At 45.2% G+C, this 14,537-nt stretch overlaps 1 protein-coding gene across 2 annotated transcripts in view; it reads right to left on the bottom strand.

The window, feature by feature from the left end:
- Positions 1-2,976, bottom strand: part of LOC132398385 (aldo-keto reductase family 1 member B1-like) — a 39,619-nt gene extending 36,643 nt beyond the window's left edge. The window contains exon 1 of one of the 2 annotated variants that reach the window (XM_059977731.1): positions 2,821-2,976. In XM_059977731.1, coding sequence (XP_059833714.1) covers positions 2,821-2,898 — 78 coding nt within the window. In that variant the 5' untranslated portion in view covers positions 2,899-2,976. The remainder of the gene's footprint in view (positions 1-2,820) is intronic. The other variant, XM_059977734.1, reaches the window with a different exon arrangement.
- Positions 2,977-14,537: the final 11,561 nt, after the last annotated feature.

Below are 14,537 nucleotides of genomic sequence, written 5' to 3'. Positions count from 1 at the left end.
TGTGGCACCTTCAGGCTGAGTATGGGATCTGTATTTGGCAGCATTGAGACTTGATCAGGCAACCGAGGTCAGTAACATCAAAACTCATAATTGGATAACCATGTGAAGTGGCATTTGCAGTTTTGAAAGAATTATTGTTTATTTCCCTTGCATAGAATGTTGACTGATCACACCCACCTCTTTCTCCACTTACTGGTTACTTTCATCCTACAAGCTTAATGTTAAACAGTGGATTTCCTCCAATTGATCATGAAAATTACTTAACTGAAAACGACAAAAAATCTCAATTCAAAAGTATTACCCATCCTATCTTTACAAATCAAAACTGTTTATTATGTGAATATGTCTAGCTAATCTTTGCTCAACTTTAAACACCCTCTCTGGTCATTCACAATACTATTCAGCAAAGCTATGGTTTAAATTCTACATCCCAAAATTTATCAAGATTTCTTACACCCTTTGCATTATCACAGCGAACACTACTATTGCTAGAAACCACATCTGTGGTAGTCCCAGATAACTTTATTACACAACATTCTCCATAAAAGAATATTTAAGATACTGTATTTGCCCCATTGAACTCAATAGGTCAAAATAACATTGTTTCTTTATCAGGAAAAATGAAACAAACAGAATAGCTATTTCTGGATAGAACCTGATGCACAATTAAAAGCTCCTGGTCATCAAAAACTGTTCAGACCTCAGTACTACAGTATGAACACTCACTGGCCTAGAAATTCTAGTACACCCAGGCAATGCATCAATTGAGTGGCAGTCCGAACATTCAGAGCAATCAAGAGACAGGGGCATGAACTGGAAATAGAAAATTCAGCAAGAAGGAATACCAGGATGAATACAAAAAGAACATGAAATAAATCCTTGAGATATAGGAGCAGAAGCAGGCCGTTTGGCCCATTGAGTCTTGTGCACCATTAAATAATGGGCTGATCCAATTCCTCCAGTCATCCCCATTTCCCTGCCTTCTCCCCATACCCTTTGATGCCCTGGCTAATCAAGAACCTATCCATCTCTGCCTTAAATACACCCAATGACTTGGCCTCCATAGCCGCTCGTGGTAACAAATTCCAGATTTACCACCCTCTGATTAAAGTAATTTCTCATCTCAGTTCTAAGAGGACATCCTTTAATCCTGAATTCTCTCATCTAAATAAGTCTGCCCGATTATTTCTTCCACCAAAGTGCATGACCATACACTTTCCAGCATTGTATTTCAGCTGCTACTTCTTTGCCCATTCCCCTGAATTATCCAAATCGTTCTGCAGCTGTTTCCTCAATACTACCCGCTCCTCCACCTATCTTTGCATCATCCGCAAATATAATCACAAATCCATTAATACTGTAGTCCATCGTAAAAAGCTGCGGTCCCAACACCAACCCTCGTGGAACTCCATTGGTAACTGGAAGTCAGCCAGAATAGGATTCCTTTATTCCCACCGTTTTCCACCGAAGCTAATAACTTCCCTGTAATTCCATGGGCTCTTATCCTGCTGAGCAGTCTCAAGTGCAGCACCTTGTCAAAGGCCTTCTGAAAATCCAAGTACACCACCTCTACTGCATCCCCTTTGTCTACCCTGCTTGCAATTTCCTCAAAGAATTGCAGGAGGTTTGTCAGGCAGGGTTTTCCTTTCAGAAAACCATGCTGGCTTTTGGCTATCTTGTCATTTGTCTCCAGGTCCGCTGTAATCTCATCCCAGAAGGGATTCTAGTCTAGCAGTGCTGACGAGAATTCGGTGACCCAAGTCACCAACAAACTTCAATCCAGGTTTCCCCACTATGCCCTAGGTAGGAGGTGTATGTCTGGAAACGATCTCCCCAAGCAGACATGGCACAAATTGTTTAGCGATGAAACTGTGAATTCAGATGATTTTCAGCTGGAGATAAATGTTGGCATAAATCAAAAATAACAAAAAAAACTAGTTTATAATAAAGAGCACCTATTGTCTGTTTACTGGTTAGATTAGATTCACTCTTACACTTCCACCAGATACTTACATTCCGGTTCCAGATAAAACAGATACAAAAGCTCAATTCTACGCGGACAGTTGTCCATTAGTGAAGACAGAAAACTCGAACTTCATGCTTAGTGTGCAAGGCATCACATCAGTACGTCGGCAACTGACCTATAGATTTAAAAATCGACACCCACACCTTCCCAACAACCTCCCCAACTCCCACCCGAACTTTTTTTCTGTTCAGTCGTATTCCCTGCGGGATGAAACACCGTGGATAACGGCGGCGCTGCGGATGCAAGACACTTTCCTTCCGATAATGGGGAAGGAGAATATGACAATTCGAAGGTTTAAACAAAGATATCACACACAGACATTTCTTTATTAAGGAATTGCTTGCACGCTTTCTCTTCAAAGACGAAGTTCCTTTGCGGAAGTACCTCGCCCAGACCCCCCACGGGCAGTAACACCCTCCCTCCGGGTGATTCACAGCATTGTCCGGTCCCAAATCGCGGGTCCGCGCTGCAGTAATACCACCCCCACCCGCACCCAGCGTGTCGCCCCTCACATGTTAACCCCCGTCCGAACAACCTCCCCCCGCCACTCTATCAGTTCTTCACTCGACTGAGAACGGGTTCGCCCACAGGATGACATCGCGCGTCCGCTCCCTCACCCCCACCACATCACCTCAGCGCTCGGCGGGCAACGCGAGCTAACTCCCGCGTGCTCTCGGGGCACCGACCCTACCCCATTCCCCCAGCGGGGAGCAACAGTATGACCAGCGCACAAAACTCCGGAGACGTTTAAATTTGTTGAGTGCCCATCCTTCGGCGGCAGCTGCCTCACTCACTTTCCAGGTCCCCAGCCCAAGAACGGGCATGTGAACGCCAGTGTTGAGGGTAATACTCGTAGCACCGACACCAGCCATGATGCACGCTAATAGAGGATTCTGGTATGTGCATCGCTGGTAGATCGTTTTAAAAGGAATATATACATTCGTCCTCTGATTGGCTCGTAGGTGCTGTCGCTCAAAGTTGGGTTGGACTTCGCATCACGCTCTCCTCTACCCGCCCGGCTCCTGATGCCAATCCTTTCTCCGATTGGTTAACCGGTGCTGTCATTTAAAAGAGCGCCTGCAATAGGCGCCACCCCTTCCAGGCCGTTTTTTTTCGCCCACATTCCTTTCGCCCCTCCCCCACCATCGGGTCTCCTGACTGAATAAGAAAGGAAGGAATGGTAGTAATCTTTCATCATGCGAGTTAGGGGGTAAAACATGAATTTTGAAGTCATTTTAACCGTTTTTATGAGGACTGGAAATGGTAGTGATAAAAGGCAATCGGGAGGAAAAAAAATGAAATCTGGGTGACTGGACGGAAGACAGATCAAATAAAAGATATCAATCAATGGCACAAGGAAAGGAACAAAAGGCGGGTAAATAGATCATAATAAAATAGCGTATAATATTATTTTGTTTAGATCATTGGTCAATATTGAAGTGTGCCTTGTCAAGATATGTATTTTATTTCTCAGTAAGAATATAAAGAAAAAGTATTTCTTGAATATACTCAATGACTGAACCTCCGCGGCTTTCTTGGACAGAGAATTCCAGAAATCTCATTCTTTTGGTGAAGGGTTTTTTCTGCCCCATTCGTGTCCCGAATGGCTGGCTGAGCCATCATACTCAGACTGTTCTCTGTTCAAAGTAACTCCCACCAGGGAATTAGTCATCCTTACCAAGTTAAGTAAGAACTTTGATTGCTTTAACGAGAATGCACCTCATATTCCTGAACTCCGACACACCCTGCTTGTCTTCAAGTGACCTCCATTCTAGATAGACAGGTTTTCTCTGCTCATAGCGCATTGAAATGAAATGTCTAGATAGACAGTATTCCGGTTTGGACTTTATCAAGCTACTGTACAATTCCAGTAATTTGTGATAGGTGACTGAAGATTCTGGAATTGAAATAGATTTTCCTTATGTAACACTCAGCTATATCAGCTCGTACACACTAGGGGAGACCCCGCCCAACCTGGTCTCACAGTTGCGTCGGTTGCCGTGCAATGACGTCTGATACGGCCTCAAACATCAATCATCAGCCAGCATGCAGGTGGAGTGGGAGAATCAGGTAGGTGCTGGACCCCAGGACAGGGAGTTTGTGGAGTGTCTAAGGGATGTATTTTTGGAACAGCTTGTGCATGAGCCAACCAGGAACGAGGCTATTTTGGACTTGGTGGTGTGTAATGAACAGGAATTGATAAGTGATCTTGAAGTAAAGGAGCCATTAGGAAGTAGTGATCATAACATGATAAGTTTTTATCTACAATTTGAGAGGGATAGGGGCAGATCAGAGGTGTCAGTGTTGCAATTAAATAAAGGAGACTACGGAGCCATGAGGGATGAGCTGGCCAAAGTTAAATGGGCGGATACCCTGGCAGGAAAGACAGTGGATCGGCAGTGGCAGATATTCTTGGGCATAATACAAAAGATGCAAATGCAGTTCATTCCAATGAGAAGGAAGGATTCAAAGAGGGGGAAGGGGCCACAGTGGTTGACAAAGGAAGTCAGAGATTGTATAGCATTAAAGAAAAAGAAGTACGACAGGGCTAAGATGAGTGGGAATACAGATGATTGGGAAAGTTTTAAGGAACAGCAGATCGTAACTAAAAAAGCAATACGGAGAGAAAAAATCAGGTATGAGCTCAGTCTAGCCAGGAATATAAAAGGGGATAGCAAAAGCTTTTTTTTAGCTATGTGAAGAGAAAGAAGATAGTTAAGAACAATGTTGGCCCCTTGAAGAATGAATTGGGAGAAATTGTTATGGGAAACAGGGAAATGGCAACAGAATTTAATGCATACTTTAGATCTGTCTTCACCAGGGAGGACTCAAGCAATCTCCCAGATGTATGGATGGGCCAGGGTCATAAGATATCAGAGGAATTGAGACAGATTGACATTAGGAAAGAAACTGTGATGAGTAGACTGGTAGGACTGAAGGCTAATAAATCCCTGGGTCCAGATGGTCTGCATCCGAGGGTTCTAAAAGAGGTGGCTCAGGAAATTGCGGATGCATTGGTAATCATTTTCCAATGTTCCTTAGATTCAGGATCAGTTCCTGAAGATTGGAGAGTGGCTAATGTTGTCCCACTTTTCAAGAAGGGAGGGAAGGAGAAAACGGAGAACTATCGCCCTGTTAGCCTAACGTCAGTCGTGGGGAAGATGCTTGAGTCCATTATTAAGGATGAAATAGTGGCACATCTAGATGGCAGAAATAGGATTAGGCCGAGCCAGCATGGATTTACCAAGGGCAAATCATGCTTGACTAATCTGTTGGAGTTTTTTGAGGGTGTAAAAAGGATGTTAGACGAGGGTAAGCCAGTAGATGTTGTGTACCTAGATTTTCAGAAGGCATTCGATAAGTTGCCACATAGGAGATTGGTGAGTAAAATCAGAGCTCATGGCATTGGGGGCAGGGTTTCAACATGGATAGAAAACTGGTTGGCAGATAGAAAGCAAAGGGTAGCAGTGAATGGGTGTTTCTCAGACTGGCTGGAGGTGACTAGTGGGGTACCACAGGGCTCTGTATTGGGACCACAGCTCTTTACGATTTATGTCAATGATTTAGATGAGGGCATTGAAAACTATATCAGCAAGTTTGCTGACGATACTAAACTGGGTGGCAGTGTGACATGCGAAGAGGACGTTAGGAGAATACAGGGAGACTTGGATAGGCTGGGTGAGTGGGCAGATACTTGGCAGATGTCATTCAATGTGAATAAATGTGAAGTTATCCACTTTGGAAGCTGGAACAAGAGGGCAGAGTATTGTCTGAACGGTGTCGAGTTAGGTAAGGGAGAAATGCAAAGAGACCTAGGAGTCCTAGTTCACCAGTCAATGAAGGTGAATGAGCAAGTGCAACAGGCAGTGAAGAGGGCAAATGGAATGTTGGCCTTTGTTACAAGGGGAATTGAATACAAGAGCAAGGATGTTCTTCTGCATTTGTACAGGGCCCTGGTGAGACCACACCTGGAATATTGTGTACAGTTTTGGTCTCCAGGTTTAAGGAAGGACATTCTGGCAATTGAGGAAGTGCAGCGTAGATTCACTAGGTTGATTCCTGGGATGGCAGGGCTGTCTTACGCAGAGAGATTGGAGAGATTGGGCTTGTACACGCTGGAATTGAGGAGATTGAGAGGGGATCTGATTGAAACATTTAAGATAATTAAAGGATTTGATAGGATTGAGGCAGGAAATATGTTCCAGATGTTGGGAGAGTCCAGTACCAGAGGGCATGGATTGAGAATAAGAGGTCAGTTATTTAAAACAGAGTTGAGGAAGAGCTTCTTCTCCCAGAGAGTTGTGGAGGTGTGGAATGCACTGCCTCGGAAGACGGTGGAGGCCAATTCTCTGGATGCTTTCAAGAAGGAGCTGGATAGATATCTGATGGATAGGGGAATCAAGGGATATGGGGACAAGGCAGGGACTGGATATTGATAGTGAATGATCAGCCATGATCTCAGAATGGCGGTGCAGACTCGAGGGGCCGAATGGTCTACTTCTGCACCTATTGTCTATTGTCTATTGTCTAATAAAGATACAATACAAAAAAAGAGTGAATGGAAACAAATTGCGCCAGAGTTATCAAAGTTCAGTTTCTTCGTGCACACACAGCTGGAGCTCCGACCCCACGCCTCGTAGCTCGGGACCACCCGAAGTGATCGACCAGAGCGCTCCCAGCATGTCTGCCTTCCTCTCGATCTCCCCTCCAACTCCCCTAAAGCCCGCGCAACTCTAGCTTTCAGACCAACACAAGAAAAAATAACATCTATCCCAATTGATTAACAAATGTACAATTCTCCATATCAGTAATTATAACACAAACAAGCTGCGAGAGAAAGCACTCCCTCACCAGTTAACATAACAAAGAAACATTTTTACTTTTAACATAACAAAGAAGCCATTTTGATTAACATAGGCAGTAACATAAAGAAGAAACTCCCTACACTTTCCTCCAACAGAAGTCATGCCCTCATGACGTTAACAGAATTCCCCACTGCACCTTGCAAGACACAAAACCCAACCTAGGTGCAGAAAGCAGTGGCATAACTTCCCAGGGCGGTAGAGATCACATTCGGTTCTCCTGGCGCTGCATAGGTCAATCGCTCCAGGGGGTACCTACTTCTCTGAGACCTCCGTACCTCCTCTGCTGACCCTTCCGGCTCAGACACCACTGGGGACACCCCGGGTCTACCTGTCGGACCCTCACTGGGATCTCTCTTCACCTGAGAGCCCTCTGTCTTGTGTTTGGGTTCCACCCTCTCTCCCCCCAATGCCGGCTGTATCTCTGTCTGCCCCTCAACACCCTCCCTCCTCTCACCTAGCTCAGTGGGGGAAGGGCCAGGAGCCTCTTCTTCCGGTACTGGGGAAATAGTGAACGGAAATGGGTGCCGCACACCTGAATCGTCGTCTACCGAAGCAGTATCCCTTTCCGAGGTGAGGACCGGTCCCGTCTCTTCCACAGCGGGTTCTTCCCTCGCTCTCACAGAGTCCTCGTACTAGGCGTAACCTCCCACTCTGGCTCTTGATCCACCTGCTTCTTGACCCAGGGGCAACAGGTGGTTCTGATGGAGCACCTTAACAGGCCCCTTCCCATCCTCGGGTCTCACCCTGTAAACAGGTAGATTCGGCATCTGGCTCTCTACCACACAGTGGGTGGCCGCCCATCGATCCCCCAACTTGTGCTTACCAGGTAGTCCTAAATTCCGTATAAGGACCCGGTCTCCCGGCAATAATCGGGCGAACTTCACTTTCTGATCGTACCTCCTCTTATTCCTCTGATTCTGCTCGGTGGCCGCCACCTTGGCCAACTCCTATGCCCTTTTCAACTCTCTCCTCATATCGGACACATACTTCAGATAGGGATTCGCAGGTAATTCACCCGCCTCAGTCCCAAAACACAAGTCAATGGGCAACCTCGCTTCCCGCCCGAACATCAGATAAAAGGCGAGTACTCTGTTAGCGTAATTGCGAGTACAATTGTAACAGTGAACCAAATGCCCGATGTGCTGACTCCACTTACTTTTCTGACCAATCTCCAGAGTCCCGAGCAGATCCAACAGGGTCCAATTAAACCTCCTGGCTGAGGATCACCCTGCGGGTGATAGGGTGTGGTCCTGGATTTCTCAACCCCAAGCATACCCAGTACTTCATGGATAAACCGGTTATCGAAGCCCCGTCCCTGATAACTATGGATCCGCCTGGGAAGGCCTTAAAGAACAAAGTGTTTCTCCCATAACACCTTCGCCACTGTAGTCGCTTTCTGGTCCTTAGTGGGAAACACCTGAGCATACCGAGTGTAGTGATCCGTGATGACTAAAACATTCGCGGTGTTGTTGGTGTCAGGTTCGATAGACAGGAAATCCATACACACCAGGTCCAGGGGTCCCGCACTCCGCAAGTGTGACAAAGGAACCACCTGCGCAGGCGGGTCTTCCTCCTCAAGCAACCACTGCACTTCTTACAATATTCTTCAACCTCCCCCCTCATCCGGGGCCAGTAGAACCGGTCTTTGAGTAATCCATAGGTCTTTTCCACCCCCAAGTGCCCGAAATCATCATGCAGGGCCTGGAGCACAGTCTTACAATATTTCTCAGGCATGACCAGCTGCCAATGCCGGGGGTGGTCCGGGGGGCACCATGACCCGGTACAAGACTTGGTTCTTCAACTTTAACCGAGGTCACTCCTTCAGTAGTAAGGGCACGGAGGTGTGCTTCGCCTGGGCCATATCCCCCTTTCTGACCGCGTACCAGATAGTGCCAATGCCCGGGTCGTCACGCTGAGCCGCCCCCCACTTCCTGGGGGCTCACCTCCGGCAGCTGCCTGTTCCTCAGAGCAGTCAAATTACAGTACACAGTGGGTAGTGTGTCTTCATCAGCCCCTGATGCACCATCAATTACTCACTCTGAGACGTAAGGCGAGATATCGGCTTTTAAGAGAGTGACCACCATACTACATCCTGGAGACTGAGAGGCCGGGCTCAGGCCTTGATCGCCTTTATATAGGGGTCTGTGGGAGGAGCCACAGGAGCAGTCAGCAGGGGGCGTGTCCAGACAGGCACACGTTGTTCACCACAGCCCCCAATCGATCCACTGCCTGATCCAGCCCCATCATTGGAGAAAACATTCTCCAATTGTTTTCCTCCAGTGGGCCTCACAGGGGCACTAGACATCACCATCACTGGGAACAAGTGTGCAAGAGGCATCCCGCGCTTAAAGGTGATCTCTCTCTCCGTCGTGTTCCTTACAATCACCCCCATCCGGCGTGCCTGTAGAACGGAGGGCCTCTGCAATTCGGGTCTCACCAGTCTACTAACAGGGCCTCACCCGTGGGCGCTTCGGGGAATCTGAGGGTCCCCATCACTAGTGCCACCTCCCCTGAGTACACCACACCGTCCTTCGTTTGCACTCAGGATCCAGCCCTTGGGGGTCACCCACTTCTTCCAACGCCGCTCGAAACACTGGGTGTACCAAGTAGGTTTCCAGAAAGTTCTCCCCCGCCTTCTCATTCTATCTCATCCTCAATCTCTCTCTCTCTCCTCTACCCCTCCTCCCCCCGCTTACTCGCTCTCAAAAAAAAATTGATTTCCAGGATATTGTATATAATTTGCAGGCATCAGGGAGCCGCTATCAATATGCGGGAGACTCCCGGAACCTCCGGGAGAGGTGGGATATCTGTGTTATTCTGCCTAGTCCCATTGACCCACACCTGGACCATATCCCTTCCATCTATGTACATATCTAAACTTCTTTTAAATCTTAGATTTGAACCGGCAACCGCTAATTCCACTGGCAGCTCATTCCACACTCGCGCCAACCTCTGAGTGAAGAGGTTCTCCCTCATATACCTCCTGTACCTAGAAAAGTGCCAACTGAATGTAGATTTGTGGTTTATCAAATTTATAGACTGCGTTTGAGCTGTGCCTAGCCACACAGTCATGGGTGTCGAGAGAGTAGAGCAGTGGGCTAAGCATGCAACCTTGAGGTGTGCCAGTGTTGATTATCATTGAGGAGGAGATGTTATTTCCAATCCATACAGACAGTGGTCTTCTGGTGGAGAAGTCAAGGATTCAGTTGCAGTGAGAGGTACAGGGTCCCAGGTTTTGGAACATTTCAATTAGAACTGAAGCTATGATTGTATTCAAAGCTGAACTCTAATTAATAAACAGTAGCCTGATGTAGGTATTACTATTGACCAAGTGATCTAAAGTTGAGTGAAGAGCCAATGAAATTGTATTTGCAGTAGAGCTATTGTAACAATAGGCAAGTTGGTAGTGAGTGGGTCCAGGTCCTTGCTTAGGCAGGAGTTGATTCTAGCACTGACCAATTTCTTAGAGAACTTTATCACAGCATATGAGAATACCACTAGGTGACAGTCATTCAGGCAGCTCACCCTCCTCTTCTTGGGCACTGGTATGATTGTTGCCCTTTTGAAGCACGTGGGAACCTCTGATAGCAACAGTGAGAAATTGAAGATGTCCCTAAGCACTCGTGCCAGAGGATTGGCACAGGTTTCCCAGAGGCCTACAATATCACGGCCTGATGTCTGTGATGGTTCTCCTTTTGAAAGATATTCTGATGTCAGCTTCTGAGACAGAGATCACAGGGTCATCATCAGTGTTCCCTCTAAGCTGCATGGTAACCGGAATATTCCCGCACTCATGACCTTTATTGCTGCACAGCTGGAATTTTCTTTTATATAATTTTGACGTTATACTGATATGACTTTGAAATACATGGCAAAGTGCATTTTTGAAATGCAATCACAATCAGAATCAGGTTTATTATTCGACGTATGTTGCAAAATCTGTTGTTTTGTTTTGCACCAGCAATTCAATGCAATATATATATATATATATATATATATATATATATATATATATATATATATATATATAAAAATGATAAATTGCTTTAAGGATAATTAATAACCTTAATTAATTATGTATTAATTACTATAATCCACAAACTTTCTAAATAATAAATGTACCACAACCTTTACTTTGAAAAATAATAGAGCTTAAACATATTTACATTGTCAGTGTTTCATGCTACAATACTGTTACAAGCTATAGCAATAGAAACAAAATGTAAGTCGGTAGCCCATTGAATGCTGACGCAAAAGATTTTCTTTGGTGTATTATATTTCATTATGCACTTCAATTAATAAATAAAATGTATGTGATCGTTCAATTTTCATTTTAAATATTCATAATGTGCATATTTTACACAAAACATTTAAAGGGCCACGCAGTTTTGAGGCCTTGTAAAAAAAGTTTTGTGCCCAGAGCAATAGTTGGTCCACGCAGTGTTTTAAAAAATTGCCACTAGAAAGGCTTTACGGACTAAGATCACAATCAAAACTTTTTCTGCTATTGGACACTGAGGAGCTGTGCCCTGTGTAAGAGCCTCTCAAGCACTTTGGTGTATTATTTGAACAGGAAACATGATTGACATTGCTTTTTGTAAAAGGGATATTATGATTTGATGTCACAACAAATGTATAAAACAAACACAAAATGAATGTAAAACATTTATTCAATGCATTGTATTTTCTGTATATATTTTATGAATCAATTTTAATTTTGAAATAAAAATTACATCATGACCAGTATCAGTAACACCTTTTTTTTTACCTCTTGACACCTAATACCTTTAAATTCTTTCCATCAGCACCTTCCTATTCAACCACAGGAAATCCAAAACTGCCTCTCTTACCACAAGAATTCCCATTAAGTCTCCAAAGCACATTCTCCCCAGTTCATCATGTTGCCATTTAATCCACTGAATTTGCCTTGAATTCTCATGTTATTTTAATTTTTCAAAACTAGTAAAACACCTCCAAAGAGCTTTGTGAATTTTTTTGGATCATGTATCCACCATGTTCAGAATCCGGTTTTCAAGTGTGAGAGAAAACTTTTGCCTGACAAGTCAACTTTGTTTGTGGATACATATTAAAAATATGCTAGTCAGTATTGGCACTGGAGTACCTTTTAGGCAAAAATCCCTACAATATTAAAACATTTCAATAACCTGGTATTTTTATTGCCACTACTAATTTAGGTGCAATCCTACTATAAACCCAGGTTCAATTCCTGCCACTGCCTGTAAGGAGTTGGACATTCTCCCCATTATCATGTGGATTTCCTCTGGCTGCTCCAATTTCCAAAGATGTACTGGATGGTAGGTTAATTGGTCATTGTAAATAGGATTAAATTGGGGTATTGCTGGGTAGCATGGCTTGAAGGTCTGTAAGGTCCTATTCCTCGCTGTATTAAAGCATATAGTTTATTCCAATCCTCCAAGAGGACCACAACCTTGTCGCTGTTTGGAGGCCTGTGTGCCTCAATGACTATGTTGGCTGGAATTAAGGCCTTTGTCACAAGGTGGAGGCAAAGATGCTGGGAGAGGACCCACAAGCAGGACACAAACACACCTTTCTTAGGTTCAATAAAATAGCATTTATTACTTGCTACACAGAGAACCGGGGAATCAGGGAGGACAAAGAGGAACACGAACCTCAGACTAGAAGACTAGGGACTTGGGTTGCCGCAGACCTTGGACTTGGAAACTGGGAACTTGGATCGCCGCGGCCATGACTTAAACACTGGGAACATGGACCACCGCGGACCTTGGACTTGGACATTAGAAACTTGGATTGTCGTGGCCATGACTGGGACCGCCACGGACCTTGGACCTGGAGACTGGGAACTTGGATTGCCGTGGACCTTGGACCTGGAGACTGGACCTTGATTCAACGCAGCCAGAACATGGACACCAAGGATCACCACAGCCAGAACGTGGACACCATGGATCACCGCAGCCAGAAATGTGGACACCAAACACAGGACAGGAACGTCGAGCCAGGACTCCGCCTTCATCTCAGGCACCGAGTTGGGACTCTTCTTCAAGGGATAGACATGGACACTGGGCATAAACATCGAGCTAGGATTCCGCCTTCAACTCATCCCTGGCAGTTTGACCTTGCCTGGGCCCACTCTGGCGAAGGAAGGTGAATTGCTGGCACTCCAATGCTGGTTAGATAACTCTGGTTTGTGGTAGTGACTTGCTAATGCTTCCTAACACTCTCGCCCCGAACGAGAGTGGCGTATAAGCTAGGGACTTATAAACTGCCGGTTTGGGTCAAGAGTAGATTACCTTAATGGCCAAGCTCAAGGGACACGTGAAACAGAATTAGAAGGGAACAAGGAGTCAATGGTCTGGATCATAACACAACCTAACTAAATCTAAAGGAGAACCAATCCAAACCATGACAGCTTTATGCTTTGGTTCTTGGTAGGCTCACCCATGCCAAACAGGTCAAAGGGCAGAGGCCAAAGAGTGGTCCACTGGATCTCCAGGTTCGGGGTTTCAGCTCAGGGCTAACAACCCAGACTGGTAAAACAAAACTATTACGGAACCAGCAATGAAGAATCCTTCTACATCTGAGTTTGATGGTATTCCTGAGTCCCCACCTGGGACTTGCATGACTGGCAGTAGTGAAAACAAAGAAGCTACTGTCAGGAAGAATGAAGCGCTGAACACTGCCAGAGATGGAGGACCTTCATTGCTGCCCTTAATGCCAGCCACGTAATGGCCAGTTTATTTAAATGTCAACAGGACAAAGGAGACTTTTATCAACCTCGGCAGAACTCACACCACTCATACCCCTCTTTATATCAGGTAATGTAGTACTTCACAGTACCAGCGACCCAGTTTCAATTCCCACCACTGCCTGTAATGAGTTTGTACATATCTCAATAAACAAATAACTAAATAAATATCAACAGCATGGCTATGGAAACTGTGAGCAGTATCAGACTCCTGGGATTGTACATCTCGCACAACTTCTCTGGTTCCAGACTACATCCTGCACAATCAGGAAAATTACTTTCTGAGGAGTCTGAAGAGAGCTGGACTATGCACATCTATGCTCAGGTCATTCTACAGACGTGCAGTAGAGAGCATCCTAACATATTGCATCACTGCAGGGTACAGAAACTGCACTGCAGCCTACAGCAAGGCTCTACAATAAGTAGTCAAAACCACCCAACGGATCACCGGCACTAGCCTACCTGCCATCAAGAACATACTTTATATACAGAAAGGTGCTGGAAAAGGCCCAATAACATCATGAAGGATCCCATCCACCGTGCTCATGGACTGTTGCCCCATTCCCATCAGGAAGGAGGCTGCATAGCACCCACGCCAGGACAACCAGACTCAAGAACAATTACTTTTCCCAATTAATAAGGCTAATCAATACCTCCACCCATTAACTCAACCCTCCACAGCCCCAACCACCACTTTATAATTTATTTTTATTAAGTACGATCGTGAACAATAGCCAGATCAGAAATGCTGAACAAGTCAACTAGTTCCTAAAGAGAACTCTGATAGGCCAATCAGACGGTTCACTGCTGCTTAGCAATAGAACACAAAATCCACAGTTTTCTGTTCCATTGATGGAAAATGATCGTAATTGAAAATAAAGTGGAAATAATAAAGTGATCA

The sequence above is a fragment of the Hypanus sabinus genome, chromosome 8 (genome assembly GCF_030144855.1).
Source record: "Hypanus sabinus isolate sHypSab1 chromosome 8, sHypSab1.hap1, whole genome shotgun sequence".
In the NCBI taxonomy this organism is placed as follows: Eukaryota; Metazoa; Chordata; class Chondrichthyes; order Myliobatiformes; family Dasyatidae; genus Hypanus; species Hypanus sabinus.
The sequence above is the reverse complement of the archived record's forward strand: the minus strand, read 5'-3'. Positions and strand labels throughout refer to the sequence as shown.